Source organism: Parasteatoda tepidariorum, chromosome 11 (assembly GCF_982258835.1).
Source record: "Parasteatoda tepidariorum strain Cologne lab strain chromosome 11, Ptep-v5.0, whole genome shotgun sequence".
In the NCBI taxonomy this organism is placed as follows: Eukaryota; Metazoa; Arthropoda; class Arachnida; order Araneae; family Theridiidae; genus Parasteatoda; species Parasteatoda tepidariorum.
Window position 1 is genome coordinate 47,559,737 of NC_141765.1, and position 27,094 is coordinate 47,586,830.

The 27,094-nt window shown below is 29.6% G+C and overlaps 1 protein-coding gene across 2 annotated transcripts in view; it reads right to left on the bottom strand.

Annotated features, from left to right (window-relative positions):
• LOC107439188 (acetylcholine receptor subunit alpha-like) overlaps positions 1-27,094 on the bottom strand; it is a 178,131-nt gene that overhangs the window by 22,063 nt on the left and 128,974 nt on the right. For both annotated transcript variants that reach the window (XM_087154400.1, XM_087154401.1), the window contains exons 3-4: positions 9,265-9,309; positions 9,077-9,186 (exon numbers count right to left, since the gene is read on the bottom strand). In XM_087154400.1, coding sequence (XP_087010526.1) covers positions 9,077-9,186; positions 9,265-9,309 — 155 coding nt within the window. The remainder of the gene's footprint in view (positions 1-9,076; positions 9,187-9,264; positions 9,310-27,094) is intronic.

A 27,094-nucleotide genomic window follows, 5' to 3' on the forward strand; every position in this document is an offset into this window, starting at 1 on the left:
TGATCATCAGTTATTGCAGTTTCATTTATCTAAAACTCTTACCCCGATTTTGTCATATCAGAACAAGCATTAGCTTTGTTTTCAGAGTCATGATAAAAAAATCTTCCTTGGATCTAAACATATCTAAAAATTTACACAAAAATCACTATTCAAAATAACATTTTCCTTAAAACCATGTCATAAGAAAATACAACTTTATTTGTAAATATGATGCATTTATTGCGCTTGTAATGCGCATATTCACTTTAACTTGTCCATAATATATGCTCCAGAATAAAGTTCAGCTCCGACAGTAAAAGAAACACATCCAAATAATTTTTGTAGATAAACACGACTGAGTAATTTCAGAAAGATAAGTTATTTCAAAATATAATATTAGTCTTAACACTGGTAAATAATTCTCTATTTTTTATAGCTATTGTTATCTGCTGTTTGACACCTGAAAGCAGACGTGTTACACAGTCATTCTATTTTATGGTAAAAATCTAAAACTTTCTTTGTAATCTTTTAATGATAGGTTCAAAATTTATTTGTGGTTTTCATAACTGTGGGAAATTTAGAATTGTTAAATTGTTTATTCGTATTGAAAAAATTTGATAGCAATTGGTAGAAAAAATTGAAAATTGTGAAATTTTTTTAAGGATAAGTGTTACAAAGTGATAAAGCAATAGTAATTTATTTATTAAAAAAATTCGAACAATGATTACATAAAAAGTAAGTTATACTTAAGTTAATGTTTTAATCACTTTAAGTAGAAATTGTACTGATGGGTTAATAATGGAATAGTTTTTTGTGAAAATATAGACTATGATCTTCGTCTAAAAATGAAAGTCTAAATTAATTCGTCTAAATTCATCTAAATCGTCTAAATTAATTTTTATGACATTTGTTTAATTTTTCTAGATCGAAAGGTGATTAAATGGCAAATAAAAATATAATTGTTTGATAAATAAATGTATCCTTCCGCTTGAATATTTTGAGAAGCATAGTAGAAAAATCCGGAAAATTAAAAAAAAACTGCTACTTAGCATTGTTTAAAAAACAAAATTTGCTTAATATTTTATGTACAGAAAAATCCACAATAAATTTGTTAAGAGTTGTTTAATAAAAAACTAATTATTTTCAGCAAGTTATATTTTCAAAAGAAAAAGAAGCATTTTCCATACAAACTTCAACATCTAAGATATTTTGTAGCAATAATATTGTAAGAAGAATGTGAATAATAGAAGAAAACTAGAACTTTATCTATACAGACAAAATTTAGTTTTCATGTTTTTTTTATATTCCAGTTCAAGGTTTATGGCAAAGATTCTGACTCGTCATTTCATACCCCACGAGGAATATGACTCCATTTTTTAATACTTAATACTTTTATGAGTTACATGAATAAACCAACTGGGTAGTATAAAAAATATATTTTTTTATTACTAAAACGCTATATGCCAAAAGCTTTCAGGTAATTTATACATGTTTCATTTTCTTTTTAAAACTAGTCTTTCCAATGGAATTTGAATAACATTTTTATCTTTAAGTTATTATGATTCTTTGAATTTAAAGACTGAAATTATTGTTTTCCTGTAAATCTGGCAATAACTCTAGAGGCAATTACTTTCAAAGTTTTACCAAAACAATATTTTTAATTTACTAAAATATCCATAGTTTTTTTTCTAATTTCTGTTTTACTAATAAAACTTTTTTATGCATTTGCATTGTTTAAAAAAGTAGATAATTATGACTCGATAAAAATTGACAGATCGAAAGTCGGATAAAACAAAAAGCCGTTTAAGAATATGATTATTAAAGGAAAACATTTTCTTAATGGAGTATAGATGAGAGCATAATGTATGAATGCAAAACAATTTAAGCTATTTATTGCAGTGTTTAGACAAACGTATTAGAATTTCACACTAAAATAAAGATCTTACATTTTTATTAAATATTTCATTAATTTCAAATATGATAATGCATGTTAAAATGCTTTGCTTATGTAATGTATGTAATAACCTCAAAACAACATTCGGAAATATAAATTATTATTTGACTGACTATTGTCGAACAATTGATAAATTTGTTAACTATCGTTATCGAATAGAAGGGAGCATATTTAGATAAAAATTTGTAAGTAAAACAAATAATCAATGACGAAAATGACATAAATAAATGTTAGTGATAGTAATGTGAAAAATATCAGAGTTAGGAATGTAAACTAGAAAGGGAGTAATGCTAAAATTTTAGCAGTTTATTTTAAATGCATTTTACAATGTTCATTTTACAATGCATTTTACAAAGAGACGATTTTCAGTATAATTTATTTCCACTTTTCAATATGGTAGATTTTTCTCATTATAGTATTTTCATTATATTTTCATTGTATTTAAATTACATTAATGTAATTTCTACATGTACTGTTTTTAAGTGAATGTATTAACATTTTAAGGCAGGAATTTTTATTTTTAATAAACAAATAATTTTAGTTCATTTAAATCAACAGCAAAATGTGTATGCAATAATCAACAGATAAATGTTTAAATCAACAGAGAATGGAAAATTACTAAAAAAACATGAATTTTTTGTTTAACTGTCAAAAAAACATATTTAGATTTCTAAATCAAAAACATTCACTCGTTAAGTTTTGCAAATCTACTGCGTACAATATTATAATATTTCAAACATTAATTTTTGTGTAAATCATCGTTTTTAAACATAATTATTAATAATAAATCGTAATTCGCCCGTGGGAATGAAATTACATTCAGCACTCCAATACAAAGAAAATTGCCGAAAATTAAAAAATAAATAAATAAACAGTTAAAGATATAAACCGTAAAAAAATTTGGTGTTTAGTTGTCACCATTTTTGGTGTTGTGGTTACAAATACATTTTTTCAAGTAAAGGACCTTAGTTATTGAGCAAAAAATTATATAACACTGAAAAAATAACATTTGCGTGAAAAAATTATTGCAAATATATTACTAAAATGTGCTCGTTTCCTAAAAGAGGTGTTTTTAAAATAAAGCCATAAGTTGATTTTAATGCACATGAAAATATGTTTTGTCAGTTAATTAAAAAACAGAAAATGAATAAATAAATAAATAAACTATAACAGAAAAAAGTAAATAAAAAGCGATTACAAGCACTGTAAAAATTTTTAGTTTACCTCAACATCAAAAATGATGACTGTAACCCTCACTCATATGTGGTGGTTACCTTAGCATCAGCCCCGCGAGGAGCTCTAACTAATTCATCTGAGTGGGAATAAATAATAAATCGCTGAAGAGCAACTGAATGGTGGAAGTTGGGGTTCAGTAACATTTACTGAGAGAAAATTAAAATGAAGTAGCGAGAATAAACAAACAAATTTAAGAGAGAGAAGAGGTTTTTGCGGCAGACTGTTTCGCCTCCCCTGGAGGTATTACCCCCGAGCTTCTCAGGTGCACAGTAGCCACATAGCCTCAGAGAAACAGGAAAAATACATGATAATAAATGTGCAAAAATATATACAAGTTTTTACAAAATTTATGGGACAGAACTTCAAGGGATAGGAAAAAGGCGGTTGCCGGGCTATATTTTATGTTGTCTTTAATGAGCTCAAAATCAAAGTTTTTAAAGTAGTTGCACGTATGACAAGAGAGTGCATCTCTGAAGAAACTCGCACATAGTTCAGCTATGTGTTCACCTATTTTGTTGATTTTTAAATGTCTTCTTAGATCTTTCATTCTCATGGATTTGGGGGCTCCAGTGATGTATCTGAGAAATTTATTTTGAGTACTCTCCAGTTTCTTCTTTTGAGTAGCAGTGGTTGTGCTCCATGCAGGGGCTGCGTAGCTGATGATCGGTCGAATGCATTGGAGGTATAGTGTTCGTTTTGTTTTGAGTGCAAGTATTGAGTTATAGTTTAATATCGGTTTCAGAGCTCTATAGGCTCCTTGCACTTTGCTAAGAATATTATCAATATGGGAATTCCAGTTTAAAGTACTAGTAAGAGTGACGCCTTGGTAGGTGGCCTTTCGAACTAGTGGTATTGTATCACTGATAAGAGTAATACTTGGATAAATGACTTTCTTTTTACTTGATTTTCTAATAATTGGAAGTGAAGATTTGGTGGTGTTGATGGCTATCTTCCATTTAGAGCACCAGTCTTCGATATGAGGTATGGTATTACTGAGATTAGTAACTGACTTCTTAGGATTTATGGATCTGCTTATAAGGGCAGTATCATCCGCATAGAAGGCTGAGGTGATGTTTCTCATATTATTAATATTCGGAAAGTCTGCTGAATAAATTAGGAAGAGCACAGGGCCGAGGATTGATCCTTGCGGAACTCCTGCTCTAATACATCCAGAGGTAGAAAATGCTGTATTGATCATTATATGAAAAGCTCTGTTTGTCAGATAATTATTAATTAGTAGTACTAGATTTTTGGGGATATTGAAATTTATGAGCTTGTATATGAGGCTCTGATGCCAGACTCGGTCAAAGGCTTTGGCCACATCCAACATCAGGAGCGCTGTTGTTTCTTTTTTGAAGAATCCTTGGTTAATATTCTCAATAATTCTCACTAGTTGTTTAGTGGTGGGTAGGTGTCCTTGAAAACCGAATTGTTCATCCGGGATAAAACTGAGATGGGGCTTTAGTCTGTTGAGGATTATCTTCTCAAAAGTTTTTGAAAATACGGTCAGCAAACTATAGGTCTGTAGCTTTCAGGATTTAGCAGATTTTTCCCCTGCTTGGGGAAGAGCACAACCTGAGCGTGTTTCCATTTGGGGGGGGGGGGGATATTTCAGTTTCAGGCAAGCATTGATGATGTTTAGCAGCTGCTCGATGATGTTGGGAGGGAGGTTTTTAATCATGAGATTATTCATATTATCAGTACCGGGAGCTTTATTATTCTGAACTTTGATGATAATACTGGTGATCTTCGCCATAGCGGCTAGATCTGAGGTTAACTGATAGTCATTTTTCAAGAAATTATTGACAGCATTTATGATAATGTCATCGGAATTTGCATCAATAGGATCATTATTGAACGAAAAATGCCTTTCCATTGTGTCTGCGAAAATGTGACTGTAACCCACAATTTTTTACAGTATAAATACTTTCGGAAACGAGTCTCGCAGTGGACTAATCGCTAAGACACGTTTCCCGACAAATCACCGAAGTCAAGCATCACTGACTGTGGTCAATATGCGGGTGGGTGACCACTTTGACCAACTTGCAAAAGGATCAAGGGCATGCGGTAGTGGTCTTCATTAGACTGTTCCGCCTTAAAGTGCTCGACTTCGCTTGCAGGTCGTAGAGCCAAAGAATATAGAGGTAGAGCTACTGAAGCAAAGTAGTGCCTACCCCTCTGCAGAGCATCCAAACTGTGATGGTATTTCCTCGAATCATCCTCAGGGATGTTACCCAGACCATCGCCAATAACCCATTGTGCAACTCTTTTGCGGCGTAAATAAGCTACTGCTACTACTTTTGGAAACGATAAAATGGTTCGTGTTAAATTAAAATGAATAAAAGGCACTATGCGAAGGTTGCTACATAAAGCGATATGATGTTTCAAACCAGACGGTGATGCATATTTATACCACTATGCATTTAAGAGTTAAAATAGTAAAACTGAACTTTAATTAGATAATCAACAAAACAGGTTTCCTTCTTTTGGTGTCCCGCAGTGGACTGATCGTTAAGACAAGGTTCCAACCAGATAACCGAAGTCAAGCATCACTGACTGCGGTCAGTGTGTGGGTGACCACTTGGATCAGTCTGCGTAGGGACCGAGGGTGTGCGGTATTGGTCCTCGTTAAACTGTGCTACCGTAAAGTGCTCGACTTCGCGTGCAGGTCGTCGGACTACCGAAGCGGGGGTGCCATCCCCACCGCAGAGGATCAAAATTATGATGGCATGTCTTCGGATCATCCTCAGGGATGTTTCCCAGACCGTCACCAATAGCCCATTGTGCAGCTCCAGTGCGACGTAAATGAACTACAACTACAACAACAACCTTCGTTTGGTAATGGCTATTTTAATTTGGCTGTGGTAGCCCAGTGGTTAGAGCATCGAAATTCGTCTGCAAAATCCTCAAATCCGGTTTGGTCCTCGAAGCCGCTAAGACCCACCTAGTGCATACGAGCGGGTGGTAAAATCTGTGGAATCGGAAGTCCTGTATTTGGTCGCTTAGCAGTACCAAGTGTGCAGGGATTTGGATACAATTTCTTTCCCTTTCAGGTCTTTTCGGAATTGTGGAAGTGGCCTCACGAATAAGTGGCGCTGCTCTATTTCCGGGGGAGTCTGAGCTAAGTCACACTGTCATCCTAACGGTGCTCTTTTGTCAAACGAAAAATGCTCATTCCTGCCTTAATCGGTACTTGGACTCACTCTCATTTAATCAGCACTCCAACCCATTATCATATCAGCAAGAATCGAAAATGCTATCATTTAATCAGTATTCGAATCCAGTACCACTTTATCGGCACTCGAACCTATTATGACCAGTATTCGTACTCACAATGATTGGAGTAAGAATTGAACACACTCTTTTCGTCGGTACTCGAACTCTTCCCTTGCTTCCATGACCAGCTAAAAAAATCATCGCATGATGATGAGCAGCTTGTAAAAGTCAGATCCCCTGTTTGAAGTGAAAAAAGCCGTCCACCAACCCCTAACCTACTTCCTTTCCATTCTTACTTGGACCTGCGATCTTTCAATCAGTATAACCCACTCCCTTTTTATCGGTACCTAGTCCCACTATCATTTTATCAGTATTCAATCCCGCTTTCATTTGAGCAAGTATTGAACTTACTTCCTTTTGACGGTACTCGAACCTATTATAATCTGCTTCAAAACCCACTATAATTTGAGCAAGAATCGTAAACTCTATCGTTTAATGAATGCTGGAACCCACTATCAATAAAATTAATACATGATCCGACTAACTTCTTATCCGTTCTCGAACCTTAGACCAAATTTCGAACCCACTTTTTTTTAGCGGAACTTAAACCCTCTACGTTTTAATCTGTACTTGGACTCATTTTCATTTAATCTGTACTCGAATCCACTACCTTTTTAACGGTACTCGAATCTATTATGACCAGTTTTTGTATTCACTATGATTAGAGCAAGAATCTAAAACACTATCTTTTCGCCGGTACTCGAACTCTTCGTTTGCTTCTATGAGCAGATGAAATGATCTTCCCGTGGTAAATGTACCTTGCAAAGGTTAGATCCACTGTTTGAACTAAAAGAAGCCGTCCATCAATCCCAAATGAAGAGAGTGCTTTCCATCCACCACCGCTACCTACCCGCCCTAAGTCTACACTTTCCCTTCGCAAAGAAAAATAATAAACTTTTAATGGTTGCTTCCTTCAAATGAATTTTCTATTTATCTGATATTGAACTTGTGATGCTTGCGCAACGAATAAATTTATTCTTATCCCTTTCTATAAATTTATAAATGCTTCTATTTGCTTTTTAGCCTTGGTTATTTAGTTAATTAAAAATTGTTATAAATTATATCAAAAATATTATTACTTTTTCATTGGAAGTTCTGGAATCAACTATGGTTTGGCCAGTTTTCGACCTTTTTCATGGATCTCGACCCCGCTACCAATTAATCGGTACTTGGGCTCATCATCAATTAATCAGTACTCAAACCAGCTATCATTGAAGCAAGAATCGAACCCGTTATCCCTTAATCAGCACTTGTTCCCACTATCATTTAATCAGAACTTAAACTCACTACCTTTTTGTCGGTACTCAAGCCTATTATAACCAGTTTTTGTACCCAATATCATTTGAGAAAGAATCGAACTTGCTATCATTTAACCAGTTCTCGTACCCACTATCATTTTCCAAATGCTCGAACTCACTAATTTTTTATCAGAACACGAATTAAACTAATTTTCAAACCCACTACCTATTTAGGGAGACTTGAACCAGCTACCTTTTAATTTGCAAAGCTAATGTCTGATGAGCTTGGCTTGTGCTACGTGTCATTAGAAATAGTACCATTTAAATCTGGATGTATTTTTCAACCTTGTTTGAAAACTTACCAGAGAATAAATTACCATAAATTATTAAAATAATGTTTACTGTTATTTTTATATTTAATTTAAAAAATAATTACTTGTTGTTATACTTATAAATATGTATTTGTTGTGTGCTTAAAATGTTATTTGTTTCACCAGCTAGAAAACTGTTTCAAACTGTTGGTTACATTTTGAAAGAAATTTGGCAAAAGTTTCTATATCTAAAAAATTAATTAGTGCGGCAAAGGGACATATTTCCTCATAGCATCAAAATAGTGAAAGCTTATAACCAAATGCAAACGTACAATTGAAAATGAAGTTTGATTCAGTTTTTTAAACCATACAACTAATAGCGATAGTGACCTGTTTTATCATCGAAGATATACAACTCAATTTTGATCATCAGATAAAACTTCATTGCAATTAATAAGCATCAAAATTAGATTTCAGTAATCAGAAATGAACATTCATGAATTTTTTTATAATCTTCAACACACGGAGAAAAGGAGTTCAGGTAAAATTACAGTACTGTATGGTTATGATATTTTTCGACAAAAAAAGAACATTATTCTGTTATTAAGAACCAAAACATATGCTATTTTACCTTTTATTTGGTAATTTTTCTGTTTATATGGCAACGGTTTACTGGAAATTCTGGTTTTTAAAATTATAGTTATTTTTACAGCACATTTAGTAAAAAAAAAAAAAAAAAAAAAAAAAGTAAATTGAACCAAATAAATTGTTCTTAAGTCATACTCTAAGGTATCACGATGAAATTACCAAATTTTGTCGCATTTACCAAACTTTTTCCCATTCGGGGATTCTGAAATAAGTCACACTTTTACCCTAGTGGTGTTCTTTTGCCAAAGGAAAGGCGCTCATTCCTCCCTTAATTCGCAAGACAAATGGATGGTGAGCTTGGCCAAGTGCAAAAACTCTGGAGCAGAACTCAATCAATATTTAAAATTATATTAAATAAGGAAATAAATGTAAAATAGATGTGCTAAAGGTTATAAAATGAATACAAGTAATAAATAATATTTGTGTAAACTTACTTATTATACAGTACAATATCTGGTCTCCATATGTGATCAGAAGGGACATGAAGCATATCAACACCTCCATATTCTCGGGGTTCCCAAGTAAGTTTATAATCATGCCAATACTATAAATTAACACATGTTTATCGTTTATGCACTTATTTGAGATGTATATTTATGATAAATATATTTTTTATACATACCTGTTCAACCCACAAATTTGTTGTCATAATTTGATTTTTCAAATTCTGAAATAAACAAAAATAGCAATCAACATTTGAATAAACAATAAACATTAATTTCTATTATGGTAAAGTAAGTACTTACTTTCTTCGATTCTTTTATAGCATAAACTTATATAAAGTTATCTTAATGCTCTTCATAATTTCAAGTTGAGTTTACAACTGAATGTAATTTACCCCAATTATTTTACTTATTAAATGGAAACTGAAAGTTGCAGTTTTAAATTATTATATTCATTTTATTAAAACATTTAGTTATACTAGAGTTGTTCTTGAAGTGGAAAAAAGTAAATTGAGTGTGATAATACACCTCTGAACATCATTCAGAGATGCACAGTAAATACATCAGAATAAGCGTAAATGTAATTATTTAAAAAAATTTGAATGCGATATAAATATACATTCGAATAAGTCTAAATGTAATTAATTAAAAAAATTGAATACAATTACATTTACGCAACGGGATCGACTACTTTAGCAAATTTTTAAAATATTTTTATTCAATAATTAATGTATTTTGAAAACGAAGCATTATATTGTATTCTAAAAGAAAACAGATATAAAAAAATGTCTAGTCTTGCAGTATAAAGGTTGTAATAGAGCTCAGATCATCCTAAGACGACAAGCAGCCAAAACAAATAAAGTTAAATTTACATCATTATATTGACATTAACTTTAATATATATATAGTTAAATTTATATATATATCATTATATCGGGAGGAAAAGGCCTAAGACATCAACACTGATAATTATTTGTAAAATAATTACTCTTCATTTAAAAGGTTAGAATGAAGTACACATTTTGAATTGTTCAAAAATTAACTATTGAATGACGTATACAATAATCACGCAAGTTAAAATATATAAATTTGTAACCAGAACAGAATGCTTCTTTCCACACAATTGGTATGATACCAAAACCTTGGAGTTTAATGGATAAAGCGACATAATTTTTCATCTTTATGAAAGAGGGGAAACAATCTTTCTTCAGAAAAAAAATTCTTTTACTCAATTTAAGAAATAAGGACGCTTTTTGTTCAGTGGACCTTTCTTTAGTCAAAAACATGAAGAAAAAATAACTATTCTTTATAAGATGGTTCTTAAAATGCACTAATGCTTGTGAAAAATGCAACACTATGAAGGAATTTTCAGAAATTGAGGAAACTTATCCTACATATTTTATTTTATATTATATAATTTTAAAACCGACGTTGAACAGCTGACCCAATTTTATGGGTTTACGGCTACTAATATTCAACTCCGTAGCCTTGTAATCTTGAGCCCAATCCAGAAGACAAGGGAACTCCTGGATCGAGTATTGGGAGAAATTTGCCTTCGTGGAGGACTTTTTGATGGAGCTAATCCGCCTTTGCGTTACATGGAGAGGAAGACCACGAGAACTTCCTATGGTTAGCTTGACGGAAAGGGGACTCTAACCCATGATCCGTCTACCACTGAGGATATTTCACGTCAGCACTGTGGTCTGTGCAAACCGGATGCGGAATTCGTATCGACTGGGATTCGAACCTGGTTCACCTCATAGGAAGGCAAACGCTCTATCCCCTGAGCCATCGCTGCTCTTATTCCACATATTACTGATTTTGGTGAAAATGAGCAAACAAATTTACAAGACAAAGAAAAAAGAACATCGGAAAAAAGTATTAGGCGTGCCCGCCGCGCTGAGCAATAAGAGCCTGCACACGTTGTGGCATTGAATCAAACAGGTTCTGAATATAATCTTGGGGAATCGCATTCCAATGGCTTCAACTTGATGCCAAAGTTCCGTATTACGGTGTGCTCCACCTGCTCTACGAGCGAGTCACAGAATGAAGAAATCCTAGACATACTTAATGGGTGACATATCTGGGGAGTCAGCGGACCATGGAAGAAGTGATACCTACTGCGCACTGAAGAAGGCTTGTGTAGTCTTGAAAACATGTGCACGGGCATTATCCTGCTATAATACAATACCCAGTACGCATCGAAGAATGGGAAGGACCTCTGGCTCCACAATTTTTGTTATGTAGTGATCGCTATAGAGGCTACCCGCAATTTTCACTAGATGGGATAAACATTTATGCCTAATAGCTCCCTATACTATAATTCCAGGCGCTTGTGCTGTAGGATGCTGGGTAATACACTGTAGGAGCAGACGTTCGTCTCTCCAACGTCTGACGCGTAATCTTCCATTATTGTACTAAAAATTGTAGCTAGATTCGTCGGAGAAAACAACTTGTTACTGTGCACGTCATGGACTTAGTTGTTCGGACCATTGAAATGGAAGAAGTTTGTGATTCAGAGTAATGGGAGTAATCTAAATAATGACATGCATAGAATTGTCTCAATCTGCCTCCATTAATCACTATTAATTTGAAATCAAATACAGCTTTATAAGGTTAAAAAAAATTCTCGTTTTTTATAGAAACATTTATCAATTAAGAAACATTATATATATATATATATATATATATATATATATATATATATATATATATATATATATATATATATATATATATATATATATATATATATATATAAGTTTTAAAGATCACTGTCCCTTTTCCTCTCTGTTACATGTTACTGATACTATAATTTCAGATATTATGCGTACCTAATGCATCAGAATTTTCGAAATAGTGCGTGTTAGATGAAATAAGTAACTGAAATATAACTAATTATAGTTTTTTAGAGAAATATTTCATTAAGCTAACAAAAAAACTTATTGGCTGTAAAAAGGAATGGAATAAAGTTTTTAGGAAAAGACTCAACTGTGATAAAAGAAATGAATGGAATATTTTAAACAATTCTGTATTGCTCTTTATAAATAAAACAAAAGCAAGAGGTTATAATAATTTCCCTCAATTAATAATTTTTTATTCTTTTTGGTAATGATTATTAAAAGCGATTTTTAAAGTCGTAAAAAGTTTTACGGATCATTTATTTCAACTGCGGCTTTTCAAGGAGGAATTATTAAATCGATGTCATTTTCAACCTGTTTTTAATGACGTGAAAGGTTTAATGGAGTGATAAACAATCTTTGCAAACATTATCTATCATCAGACCATCGTTTATGCTTTTATTACTCCAAAATAGTTTGCCTTTTTTAATTTGTAAAATAATTTTTCACGTTTCTCTACTTCACCAGAAACTATCCTGATTTTTCAAATATTTTCTATATGAGTACAAAAAATTGCTTCTTACTAAGAAAAATTTTTCCATGCTTTTTGCACATATAAGTTTAAAAAACACTATATATATATACCAAATTAAAAACAAAAATATGACGAGAAATTCTGAGAAAATGAGATAAATATAGAAATTACAATATAGCTTACACATACAATCAATTTATGATTACGAAACTTTTTTTTAACAAAGCTTTTTTAGGTATTTATTATTTTTCCGGAAATTATTTGTTTTTAAAAACATTATTGAAAACTTCACAATAAGCAAATAAATAAAACAATTTAGAAGATGAAAAAAAAACTCAGCAAGTTCTTGCATTCATTTAAGCATTAGTATTATTTAACCCCAACTTTGTATGTTATTTAACCCCAAATTTTAATGTTTTATGAGCACTAAATGAGCGGAATGTTGCTAATATAACTTTCGTATTTCTAATCAGTAGCTATTTGAGAGGAAAAATTCGATAAACTTAAATCCAAATGGATTTATTCCACGTCAAATATGTTTTATCGAAGTAAAATTCTGTATTAATATTTTTTAAATAATGCTTTATCATAATTGCCCGAGTGTTTAATTTTCTAGCTCAAGCACATGGCAAAAATGGTCAACTAAATTTTACACACAAAAATGTTTAATAAGAATTGTCTGATAATAATTCTAACAATGTTTAATCACAATTAATTGTGTTTTTAATTTTCTGGTTAAGCTATCTGGTTGAAGTAATCTTATAACTCAAACTAAGAGTGACATACAAACATTGAATAAACCAAATGGACAAGTACATTTCTACATAAAAAAATATTTTCAAAGAAATTCTTCTTCAATTCTCGTTGTTTCGTTAAAAAAATCGACCACAGCACTAGTTGTAAAAACCGAAAATACCAATACCGATTTTCTCTTCTTCTATAATTTTTTTTCCCTAATTTCCTTGCTTCTTCTTCCTAGGCAATTTTAGTCAAAGTAAAACTTACTCAGTGTCATAAGTAAAATTTCAACCAGATTAAAATAAAAAATAAAACTTCCTATGAAGCATGTGATTGTGAGAAATTTATTTTGCATTGTTGGGTGTAATGAGCATCTTTAACTTAGGTAATTAATGCTGTATTTAAAATGTATATCCATTGAGAATACTTGATTACAGAACGGAAATATTATTTTAGTCCATTTTAACTTTAATTTTTAAAGTAATTTTTTTCAACAATTTAACTATAATTGTGCATATTGTATATGAATATTACTTATTGCATTAATTGACAATTTTTTTCATAACAAATAACATAATTTAATTAAACGTTTGTGCGATTTCTTATTTCTTTAGCAAAAATATCGTATATGTAATTTTTTAATTTAAGGGTTTTTAAAAACCTAAGGATAAGAAAGATAAAAAAATAAGATTGTTAGCAGAAGTTGTACAGTAACTCTGTCAAAAGAATTCTTTCTAAAACACTTTCATTGCATTTGGAAAGTGTTAGCACGTTTTGAGTCAAAATTAGAAAAATTGAAAAGTGAACTTAGAGCTCGCTTTAATATTAATTTGGTGCATAAAATAACAAAATATAATATTTCATTTAAAAAAACAAATTGGTATTGAAATTTAATTGATTGGTATGAAATCAAATTGATATAATCAGTATGAAATCAAATTAATATAATCGGTATGAATTAACATAAATATGATTAGCTTGATATGGTTGATATGAAATCTGATTGCTTAGATTGTATAAATTAGATTGAAATTATTGGTATGAAATAAAATTGATATGATTTATATTAAATTGTATGAAATTAAATTGATATAATCGACATAAAGTTCAATTGGTATGATTTAATTACGTTTATTTCACAAGTTATATTGAAGCAGTGATTGCAATTAAAGCAATATGTTTCAAAAATTTGGAAGAAAATTTGGAAAAGTCTGACCAAAATATCCTTTTGGAAATCACCAAATTTGATCACAACATTTAATATTTCATCCTTTTTAATAAAGTCTAAAAATCTAGTTTTCTTTTTATAAACAATTATTCATAACATTAAATTCGGAAAGACTCTTTATGTGCACCAATTACAAGATCAGCAAAAACATATTCTTGCTGAGTACTAAAAGGAGTATTATATTCCCTCACAAAGTAATTGGATATTTTATGAGTATAATCAATGGAAGTTTTAGATGTCATAAAACATGCCACATAAAATAATGATAAAATAAGTAAAAATATGTACTTAAAACCAATATGTCTTAAATGCAACTATTCTTGAAACTATTAATTTCTAATAATTCATAAAATTTAATGGTCTCATTTTTGTTTTAAATAAGAAAATCATGCATGCAATATTTAAACTGATCAAAGTATTAAGAATTCTCATTTATTCAAGGCTCGGGTTGGTCATAAATGTAGTGACATCAGTTGAACACAGAAGATTTGGACAATTTTTGTCAACAAGCATCTTTTCGTTTTGGGGAACGCACTGAAGATGTAATTAATCGTTTTTAATAAGGATATTTGCACGTGTCTAATAATAACATTCAAAGTTTTACAAAATGATGGGAGCCAATTTATCTGCAACCAATAAAATAAGTTATATGACGCAAAATTATACCAATGTAGTGGGGCCCTTAGAAATACTATTGTTGTAGTTAATCCTTGAACTACAGTTAATATTATTCATTTCTCAGATGAATTTTTTAGTGAGTCCTTAAACCAAGTTTTGGGTAAAAAGTTGCCGAAAAAATTGCTACAAGCAGCGACTGGGGATCGAACTTTAGTCACTCACAACGATAACTTTGTGATTTTAACCACTAAGCAACTCCAAAAGGAGTCTCAGGCTTTTCTTTAATTTAAGCTTATGTGGAAATATCTAACCTTTGTTGTATGTTTGTTTACAAGATATTTTTTATGGATAAAAGTTAAACTAATTGTGAAAGTTTCTTTTAAACAAACATCTATCACCGATCAGCAGGTGCTCCGTTACAGAAATGATAAATGATGTTAATATAAGATGCTTTCTTGTTTATTTTCTTATTAAAAAGGTGTTTGCTTGTAAATAATTATTTGATTCAACCAATTTGATTTAAAAAAATTCTAAATCTTGCTATTTGATGCTTTTAAAATTCTGAAAAATCTTGATAATTACGCCTAGAATAAATAAATAACTAATTAAAAAAAACGGAATCCTTAATTAGACCTCGCTGGCTAGCAGCCATTTACATGGTTGTAGTTTCGTTAGGAAAACCATGAATGAGTTGAGCTCACTACTTTTTAATTGGACGATAATTAATGGTGATTTCAATATGGAGCTGGATGCAAGTTTTTGCATTTACCAGTGTTTCGGCGAAATTTTTATCTACTATTTTTAACAGTGTTGGATTATTAATTACTGAATTAATTTATTAAATTGGAATTACATTATTTTTTTTTATAAATTCTTAATTTTTTCTACTTTAATGAGAGGTGAATGATATTGTACCGGAACAAAGACAGGGATATTAATGATGAACAAAAACAATTTTTATTTTAATAGGTTATATTTGATGAACTGCCAACTCAACTCGCATAGTGGATTTCAAACATTAAAATATATAAGGTCAATAAAATTTTTTAAGTGTGAGACACTTTGAAACTCAAAGAAAATCACGAATCAAAGCACTAATTAAAAAATACCTTCGTTAAGTATTGTAAACAATGTTTTATTTTAGTTCTTAACAGATGGTAAACTGATGCACACATTGAATGTTTCCAATTCTAAACCAACTCTAAAGGCGGCGTTTTGAATTGAATCGAACCCTCATTTGCTTTGCATAGAAGAAAAGCTTAAGCTTAATCTGTTTTCAAATAAAAGTAATTTACTTGATCTCTATGGTAAATAAAATAAAATAAGAGAAAAAAATACAAGTTGCAATATCCGATATTCGAACCTGTAACAGGGCCATTCCGTAATTTTGTTCCTCACACACTACATGAAATATATTAATATATATTTATAAAATAATATTTTGTAACAATGTATCTACACCTAAAAATTTTGTATTACATGTAAATACATAAAAATAATTTTATTTATGTACAAAAATAAAAATACTATTTGAAATTATAATTTCTAATTGTTCATCTACATCGAGTCCTTCATTAACTCTATAAGAATAGGTATTTCTAAAGCAATTCAATATATTTAATATTCAATAGAATAATTTTTCTTAATATTATTGTGACCGATAGAACGAGTTAGATCTCATAATGAATTCAAACAAAAATTTAAAACTTTTTGCTACGTAATTTTAGCCATCTTCTTCCTTTCGTCTTTTAAAGTAACAAATTTTTGAACTACAAAACTCAACAATTATATTTTTTTCTTGCGAGAACGAAGTTTTAAAAGAAATGAAATATCATAATAATTCTTCTTTTTTTCATCTCTGAATAATTTATATTCAAATCAAGTCCAGCTACTAGGTTTTTGATGGATGGTATGTGAGATATATTGTGTAAAGGAAAAGAAAAAATTTCTTCAGGGGAAAAGTATTTTAGGAGAAATAAAAAAATAAAATATAAATAAAATTTAAATATATAAATCTGTAAAATAGAAAATATCTGAAGACAAAATTTAGGTAAACATAATCTTACAAAAATTTTGATTAGAATTATTTTAATTTCCATAAATAATAAGCTTAGCAGTTTGCCCTGATAAACAGGTATGGTCAAATTTACAGGAATATGAAATATTAACGTGATTCTGGCTCTATGGAAATGCCAAAAATCTCAGTAATTTTTACAGAACCACTTTGGTGATGATTTTTGTTAAATTAACAATGAAATATAGTCTTATAAAAAGTGATAAAATTAGGCTATTTTATAATGATAGGTTAGAGCGTAGAATGAAAATCATTTATTAAAATCATTTACTATAAGTTTAAATTTCAATTTAATATTTTTTACTGAATCTAGGGAACTAAGAACTATAATTTTGACAACCAGAATTTCCAGTTAACCATTATTCAAGGAGCAGAAATATCGCTAATTTAATGGTCTTAAATACCTTGAATATTTGACTTATTGTTACGTAAATCATTTTTTTTTCTCTTAGTCAGAAATGTCATCACCATAGAGAACAGTCGTTTGCCCAGAATTTTCCAGAATTGATTGTTTTTAATCATTTTAATAAATAAAGTTTTTTTTAAAAAATGACTTTGAGAGTTCTATACAAACATCGTGAAATGAAACCCTTCTATATCTCAGCACAGTTTTCTGTCATTTAATTAATCATTCCCTCAAAAAGAAACTTATTCAGTTGGAAGTTCCAGGTACTATGATTGATTCTTTCATGTACCATTATGCAAATTCAGAAAGATCATTAACTACGTGAAATCAGACTTCTTTTTAAAAAAAAAAATGAAAATAATAATTTAAAGAAGCAAAATTTTTTTATTATACAAGAATTTAAAATCGAAGATATATTGAAAGTTAGCATAGAAATAAGAACGAAAATCAATAATAAACTTGTAGAAAAATCAAAACATACCTTTTACTAGTCCGAGTATATTTTAATTTGTTGATATTAAGCATTAAAATCTAAGATCAATTAACTCATTTGTGCCTACACTGTAAAAAATTCCGGATCGAATTACTGTTTAAAGTACCAGAACTCAGGATGCCGATACTTTTTTACGTAAAGTAAATTTTTACCGAGCAGCATACTTTTGAAAAAACAGTTTTTTTCTCAAAAGAAAGAAAGTGATAATGAGTAGCAACAAAAATGTTTAAATCTTAAGATTGTGATATATATATATATATATATATATATATATATATATATATATATATATATATATATATATATATATATATATATATATATATATATATTAATGATATAACTATTTGTAATTGAATCTGAAGTTAAAGTTCAGAGCTTTTGTAAAACTGAAGGACGATGTAACCAAAAGAAATATCCATTTGGTTTACGAAATATCAATTAGAAAAATCTATTTAATACTATTTTTCTCTGCAAGTGCTTCTCTTATGCAGACGCATATCGTAGCTGGACATTAAAAGCTTAAATTAAGCGGAAAACATTTCATTTTGATAGACTTTGCAGCATTAGATCAAGCTCATCAGATCGTTTTTACCAAAGGTCTTTTAAAAAATATTTAAAAACAAAACTTTTAAGCGAAAAGATTATTGCAATCAAATTTGGAAAAAAATATTTCTTAAAATAACACAAAAATTGCCAACCGTGGTATATTTTGGAGATACTATTTTTAGTTCTTCACGTTTTAAAAATCTTGATAAAATTGATTCATTACATCCTACATTAAAAGGAACACAAATTGCTATTTAAATTGGTTCACTTTCAATCGGTATTTCCATTTTTTAATTAATTTAATTATTTAATTAATTCATGAACAATTTCTTTGATTATTTTTTTCATTGATAAATTAAATAATTTATTCATAATTTCTCAGCATTACTTTAGTCATGTGATCCTGGACTGCTTAAACCGATGAGGTAAATAAAACCATCTTTTTTTGCTATTTTTAGTTCATTCTTTTAGCTCGTTCAATTTCAGAACCCATAATTTTCGGCAATATTTTTTTGATTTCAAATTTGTTTTTCATGTTATCAATTTCATAATTTAGTGAAGTTTTGAATCCCTTATTTCAATACAATATGTATTTTAAAACTCTGCTCATATTTTAGATAATTTTATTATAAATTTATAGTTCTCATAACTTTAAGCACTAATCTCGTATCTCTAAGTTGAACTCCTAATAAACATTTTTAGACTTAAGAATACATTCGTAGTTGGTTTACTTCATTGATTACATTTTAATTTTGTTTTTATTCTATGTTTTTAAAGTCATTATTGTTTTCTGCCATGCGTAACGAATGCCACCAAATATTTTTCACAAAAGTAGCTTATGTAACCCCTGAAGCCTATTTGATACAAAGCAGTCTGCAAGAATCCATAGAAGTAACTTGTCATCTACATTTGTCCACTGAAATCATTAAATTAACCGTCTTTAATTTGCGATGTAAATCAAACAGTTGAACCTCTAAAATAAAATAAAAGGTGTTTCAGTCAGTAGTCAATGCTCAAAACGTTTGAAACGAATGAAGACCTCTTTAAAGCTTTATATGAAGTGCTTTGCACATTCTGCAAATCAAAAATGTTTCACAACTAGTATCGCATTCTCCTAGGATTGTAGTAACTAATTAAATGTTTTGGTCGCCAATTTCTTTAACTCAATTGAAAACTGTTGTTGCATAACGCTGTCTTAAAAATTTGACATTTTTTAATTGACCTAGCATTCATGTCACTCTTGCGCATTAGCGCCTTTCATTGTAAATAATATAGTAAATATCAAGTTTTAGGTTTTATCATGAAAGATTTGGTATTAGCAAGCATCTGAAAAAAATAGTAGAAGTTTCATCACACTTTAACTCCGTATTTGTACAGTGGAGTGAAAAATTCTTCAGACAGTAATTGTTATTATAAATAGATTAAAATAAAAATTACTTATCTTTCAAAAGAGCCTTATGCTTTTAAAGCAATACGGTTTTTATGTGCATCTTTTAAAAGATTTAGGGATATTTTAAATTTATTTGTATTAACAGCTCAAAGCTGAAAGAAGTTGCAAAAATAAACTGATTAAGAACTTTTGTACGCCATTGTATCAATTCCAAATAGCATTTAAAACATACATACGCTTTAAACTGTCTTAAAGTAAGTCCAAATTAATTTCTCTCCAAATTTTGACTGCTTAAAGATTTGAGAAGGCTTTGTGATAAATAAATGCGCCTCTAAATCATCAAACAGACACATTAAAATGCTCATAAAAAATTGTAAAAATAATTAATAAGAATACCTCTTATTTTGTTTGAATAAAATATCAAGGGATCGTAGGAAAATATAAATTTTTCTTTAATTCACTTTATTACATACAAGGCAATCAGAAAAAGAAAATCTAAAAGTATAATGCTTTTAAACTATTTTTCACAATTCATTACCGTAAAATTCATCTGACACAATTCATTATTTTTAGTAATTTCTGTTTCATTATCTTTTTCTAATTTAAATTGGCTTTACCATTTACAGTGCTTTTTTATTAGAATCTAATCAAAATTGTGTAACAAACTTTTCTTAAATAATGATTGTGTTTCAATTGGGATTCAAAAACACTCTCAAAAATGCTGTGATTTACAAATATTCCTTTGTCTTTCGTTAATATTTTTGTTCTTCGAAAGATCAGATTTTATTTCTTTTGAATTATTAATGAGATGGGCATTGTAATTTTTCCTGAGCTTATTTGTCTTCAAGCAAGAAGAAGGAGAAAAATGCTTGAATCGATCGCCGTCTAGATTGAAGCCATGTAGACAAGAGAATTCTTTTTCAAGTTAAGTTCTCATCTTAGAATGAACTTTTAGCTTTTTTTTTGTTTCTAAACTTATTATTTTTCTCTTCTTGATTTTTTTTAATAAAAGTTTTTAAGAAAGAAAAACATCCGAAAAATTACATTTTCTCAAAGTAAAGTATATCTAATAAAATTAAGTTTCCTGTTAGATATGTTGGACTACTAAAAAAGTAATCAATTTAAGGAATATGGTCAACGTTTTGCTTCTTTACCAATTGAAGAAAGTTTACCTGTTTTTAGGATTCTCGATACATCTTATTTGTTTATTTATTAGATAGAATTAAATTCTGCCTTAGGATAATTTTAAGTTTTGCAATTGGTATTTGATATATGCTGTTGATATAGTTAATATATTTTATATTTGATAGATAGTTTATTCTGTTTACAAAAATTCTTAATTTTAAGAAAGAATAGGAAGAAAAGTTTTTTAAGTTTGAAAATAAAATCATGAAAATTAGCTCTAAGAACATAAAATTACAAAATATCAGACGAACAAAAAGTAGGATTTTTAAGCAATAAATGTAGATATTTAATTATATATTCTGGAAATATAGATGGAAAAGCAAATATCGGAAAGCAAGCGAAGTATTTCTCATTTTGCTTTAAGCATCGAATTTCAGTATATGAAGATTTTGCAATATAACAGTACAGAATTGACTGGTTATTATATGGAATATATATCTGAATATATATAGGGAAATTTGTGGTAAAGTAAATTTTCCTGTTGATCTCCAATTTTGTTTTATTTTAACTGATAGTTGGTAAAATAAAAGCATAATTTTACATTTAACAGAAATTTTAACGTTTCTTTTTAATTTAAGCATCTGATATACTTGTTACTTTTGTCTCAAGGCAAAGTAATTCTCATATTATTTAGAACATCAAATTTAAGTACATAAAGATATAGTAATAAATCAGTATGTAATTTACTGGTTATTATGAGGAATATATACCTGGATATTTATTCGAAAATCTTCGGTAAAGCAAATATTCCTGTTGGGCTCCCAGTTCGTTTTGTTTTACATAATAATTAGCAATATAAAAACAGAATTTCATATTAAACAGAAATTTTAATGTTTCTTTTTAATTTAAACATGTGATATACTTGTCACTTTTGTCTCAATGCAAAGTATTACTCATATTCTTTTAAGCATCCAATTTCTGTATACAAAGATTTTGAAATATATCAGTGAAAACAAAAAAACAGCAAAGCTGTGTTTTCTGTATTCATTTTTTATCATTTGTTTGGAACAACTATGAAATAGCAATGACCACTGTAGTTATCATACTGATGCGAGTTAAATGAAATGAATTTTTTTTTTCAAAAATTCTACAAATAGGCAAAACTACTCTATAGCAAGATTTTTTTAAAGAAATATCGAATGAATTTAAAACTTTCAGTAAATTAGCTTTTTCAGAGGAGCGTTTTTAACTTGAATTAATTATATGGAAATAACATTCCTTCGGCAGAAAAAAAGTTTTAGATTTTCGATAACTAAAAGTCACAAAGTCGATTATCAAGTATGTTAGACGAGTCAGCAGTTTATCCCATTGTAATAAAAATATATTGCTATACCCGCAAGGAAGCAAACCCAATTTTATTTCAGAGACAGAGAAAAAAGAAAATAATGAACTGTTAACCTGAGAAAGAAAACGAAATATACAACTTTAAAGGAAGTAATCTTGGTTTAAAGTAACTTATATAATTTATTTAATAAATTCTGCTTGGTCATTTATTTTCAGTATAGAATAATATACGTGTTTTAAAAATTTGTTCATAATATTCACTGAAAATTGCAACAGATTTACACATAAAATTAATACCTATATTTCTTTAAAACTGATTATAAATTTTGTGTAAAATGATCAAAGTTTTTAAAATTCTCTCTCTTTTTGATGAAATTTTCGAATTCAAAGAAATCAGGAAAAAAAAACATATTTTGTTGCATACCACGTAAGCCTTTTAATAATCGATAGAGAATGAGTTAACAGCAAAAAGTTTTAATAATTAAAAAGTTTCAGTTAAAAGGAATTTCAACTTCAAAAAAGTAATTATAGTTCTTTTAATAAAAGATACTTCTTTTGGTAACTATTAAAGGAAGCATTTGATAAAGCCTTGCCCTGTATAAGTGCCACTGTAAGCAAAGTATTAAAATACGATGAAATTTAATGTACCCCTTTATGCTCTAAATACACTAACTCCATATTTAAGTAGAGTTACTGGTGCTCTAAAAGCTAAGGAGACTTCAGAAAGGAAGCAAAAATAAAACTTTTAATCAAATTCAATAAAGAAATTTTGGTCACGCTCACCAAGGTGCTGGATGTAACTTCTAATGTAAGTTTAAGCAAACTATGCATTACTTATGTTAGAATACTTAATATTCCTGATGAATTTGGTGAGTTTTTTTCAATTTAAATGGCGGCATCTTTGTTAAACTTCCTGATAACTTTGAATACGCGTGTATTAAAACTCCATAACTTGTGAAGAATGTTATTCTCATCAAGCAAAAATTCTTTCTTTTTTTTGAAAATAGACTAGCTGAAATATAAGCAGCTAACTGAAGTTTAAAAAGCCGTGAAGAATTTCTTTTTAAAATTAAAGTTGTGTCTATGACAGTAACATACCAACCACCCACCTTTGTAAATCCTCAAGCAGTAGGATTAAAAAATTGAAGTAGGTTATTCAAGCTCAGGGGGAAATTCCTCAGCTTTAAAGAAATGAAGCAAAATGAACTAATATTCAATAAGATATCAAATAAATAACCCCAAGAAACTGGAGTGGTAAGACCTTACCTGATTAGAAACTTCATTCGCTTTAAAAATATATAAATAAGGTTCAGGTTCTTTAAAAATATATAAATACAGTTCATATGTTTCAAACACTCAAAATCTGGCCATTTTTAAGACTTGCCAGACGTGAATGAGAAGAAACAAAAGCGATAAGAAGTATAATGCGTAAAGTTGTCCACGAAAATGGAAAAGTAAAGTTGAGAAACAAGACTGAAAGAACCACAGTAGCCGAGAGAGAGAGAAAAAAAAAGAGAGGACAGAAGAGCAAATCAGAGTAGAATACAATTCCGCGCTCTAAGGAGAGGTGGTGAGAAACGAATATCATTAAAAAGGAAACCAGCCTTCATATGCTGGTTTCATGCATTCATATACTGCATAAAACAAAGAAACCAGCATTCATATGCAGCATAAATCAAGATTCCAGCACACCAAAATGAGCTAATGTGACTTGAGTGGAAATAATTTTGGCATTGTTGAAGGTGAATCTGCTCCCAATATTTCAACAATGTGCAGCAAATGATGATTTCTGGTATTCTTGATAATGGACATATCTATCGTGTTCTCTTAGTCAAAATTTTAAAGGGCGTTTAGAAAGTGAATGAATAAAGCATTTAATCATGAGACAAAGTTTTTAATCAGGCAATGTCTGGCAATATCCAATAATATAAACATTCCCTGAGACATATCACTCATTGTTAAATGCACATCGCAGATAATTCTGTCTTTTTTTTTAAATTTTTTAAAATGCAAAATAGGTAATGTTTGATATCTTTAATTTTTATTTGATCAAAACGAAGTTTTCCTAGTTGGCTGTTTAACCAAATTATTTTTAAAAGAAGTATATTTAAAGAGATGCATATAAAAACTGTGCTGTATTGAAAACATATATATGTTATGAAAAACACATATTAGCTTACTTTACATTTTTATTGTAACCAAATTGAAATAAAAATATATCAACCGAAAAATTTTGCACGCCAATGAATGTGTTTCAGCTTTTTGCTTAAGTGTGTCATATTAATTAAATCTGATACATCAATTTCTTACAGTTTTTTTTCAACCCGTATAAAAAAGAACTGGTATTAAGAAAATTATTATATAAATAGATCATGTATTCAAAAATTGAATGTATTTAATTAAAAAAGGACTTACGATTTCCTGTATGCCTATTTAATTTTTCCCAAGTAAATTCTAAGTGTTAGAAAGCATTTAAACGAAAACATTTAATTTAAAACATTTAAATGAGAAAGTAGAGAAAGTGTTAAAAAATATCTGCGTTTCAAATGTAAATTAATTTCATTTTCTTAATTCATTTATCGAGGAAATAAAAAAGTAATGCCGATAATAAATAACTGTAATCAATTCTGTCAGAAAACAAACTCTCCTTCAGAAATATAAGTGTTATTAAAATTTGCGTAAAAACAAAGTAAGAGGAAGTAAAAAAAATGATGAAAGGTAGTAAACAAAGAAGGAGACTCTTTTAAAATTAATATTTTTCTTTCAAACACGAAAGCTTCATTCAAATAACGTGTTTAGCTAGTTATTCATCGCCTCAGAAATAATTAATTAACTTCTTATTCTAATTAATTTTAACTGATAAACTAAACTTACTCAGACATTTTCAACACGCAGTTTCCGGAGAACCTCTTTTTATTGATACATTTATGAAAGAATTCAATTTAAATAAATAAATAAAATTAAAAACCATTATTGATTTAAAAAGGACTGCAATAAATGAAATTTTCAAACAACAGCAATCTGTGTTTAATTGTTTTTTTGATTTATTGAATTAAAAACTATTTTGCAAACAATGTAGATTCCCGATAATTGGAAAAATTTTAAATTATATATCGTACTGTTAGAAAGATAAAAATTGTGGAAAACATTTTAAATCTTGCAGCTTTAATGATTTTGTTCATTTTGGGATATTTTTTGCAACAATACTTTACATTAAGTATTTTAATATAAGTAATTGTTCACTAAAAATATAATTTTGCAGCTCTAGGCTAGTTTCAAAAAAGTTAGAACTCGTATTTCAATATACACTTTAAAAAAAATCCGAATCAAATTAAGGTATAAAGCACCGGTACTTTGTGTGCATTATCGGTAAATTCCATTTTACCGTATAATCCATTTTTACCGTAAAACGTTATAACATAATTTTTACACTAATATTTACTTAATAAGTGTGATTTAGTGATTTTATGATAATTATTACTTTAAAAATTAATGTATATCAGATTTTTTATTCTGTAACATGATTCGGTAAAAATGAATTTCACGATTAAAAGTACCGGCAGCCTCAGCTCTGTACTTTTTACCGGAACTTTTTATAGTATAGTATTTAAATGCATAGGATATTTTACTTCACTTTACTAGGTAAAAATAACTAGGACTTTTTTTTTGCAAAACGCACAAGCTACAGTAAAATTTGTGGGCATAATTTATATGATCCATCATATGAAACCATATCTCAGCATTATGGTTCAAATTACATACGTTGTCCCAATATTGAACTAAATTTTTAACAGCGTAATAGCTATGATAAAAAATATCGTTTAAATTCTATTGAATTAAAAGCAACTTAATCATTTTAATCATCATCATTGTTCTCTCAGTTCACCGTAGACAGTTCAAAGTTGAATAATAATATAATAGGCTGGCAGTTCAAAGTTGAACCATAATACCATTCTAAATCGCTACAACCTTCATTAAGCGTAATTAGTAATAGTAGAACTTTTATTCACGTCACACGAGAGCTGCGCAATGGGATATAGGTGACGGTCGGGGAAATATCCCTGTGGATAATAAGAAGATATGCCATCTGAATTTTGATCCTCTGCAGAGGGGATGGTTCCCCCGGTTTGGTAGCTAGACGACCAGCGCGAACGAACACTTTACGGTAGCACAGTTTAACGAGGACCAACATCGCACACCCTCAGTCCCTACGCAGACTGATCCAAGTGGTCACCCACCCGCACACTGACCGCAACCAGTGATACTTGACTTCGGTGATCTGCTGGGAGTCGTGTCTTAACGATCAGTCCACTGCGGGACCTGGGAACCGTGTCTTAACGATCAGTCCACTGCGGGACATTTTGATTTTATTGATAGTGGGTTCCAGCATTCATTAAATGATAGGGGGTACGACTCCTGCTCAAATTATAGTGGGTTTCAAAGCTGATTATAACAGGTTCGAGTACCGTCAAAAGGTAGTGAGTTCAATACTTGCTCAAATGAAAGCAGGATTGATTACTGATTAAATGATAGTGGGACTAAATACCAATAAAAAGGAAGTGGGTTCGAATACTGATTAAAAGATAACAAGTTCAAGTAAGGATGAAAAGGTAGTAGATTTGGGGTTGGTGGACGTCTTCTTTCACTTCAAACAGGGGATCTAACTTTT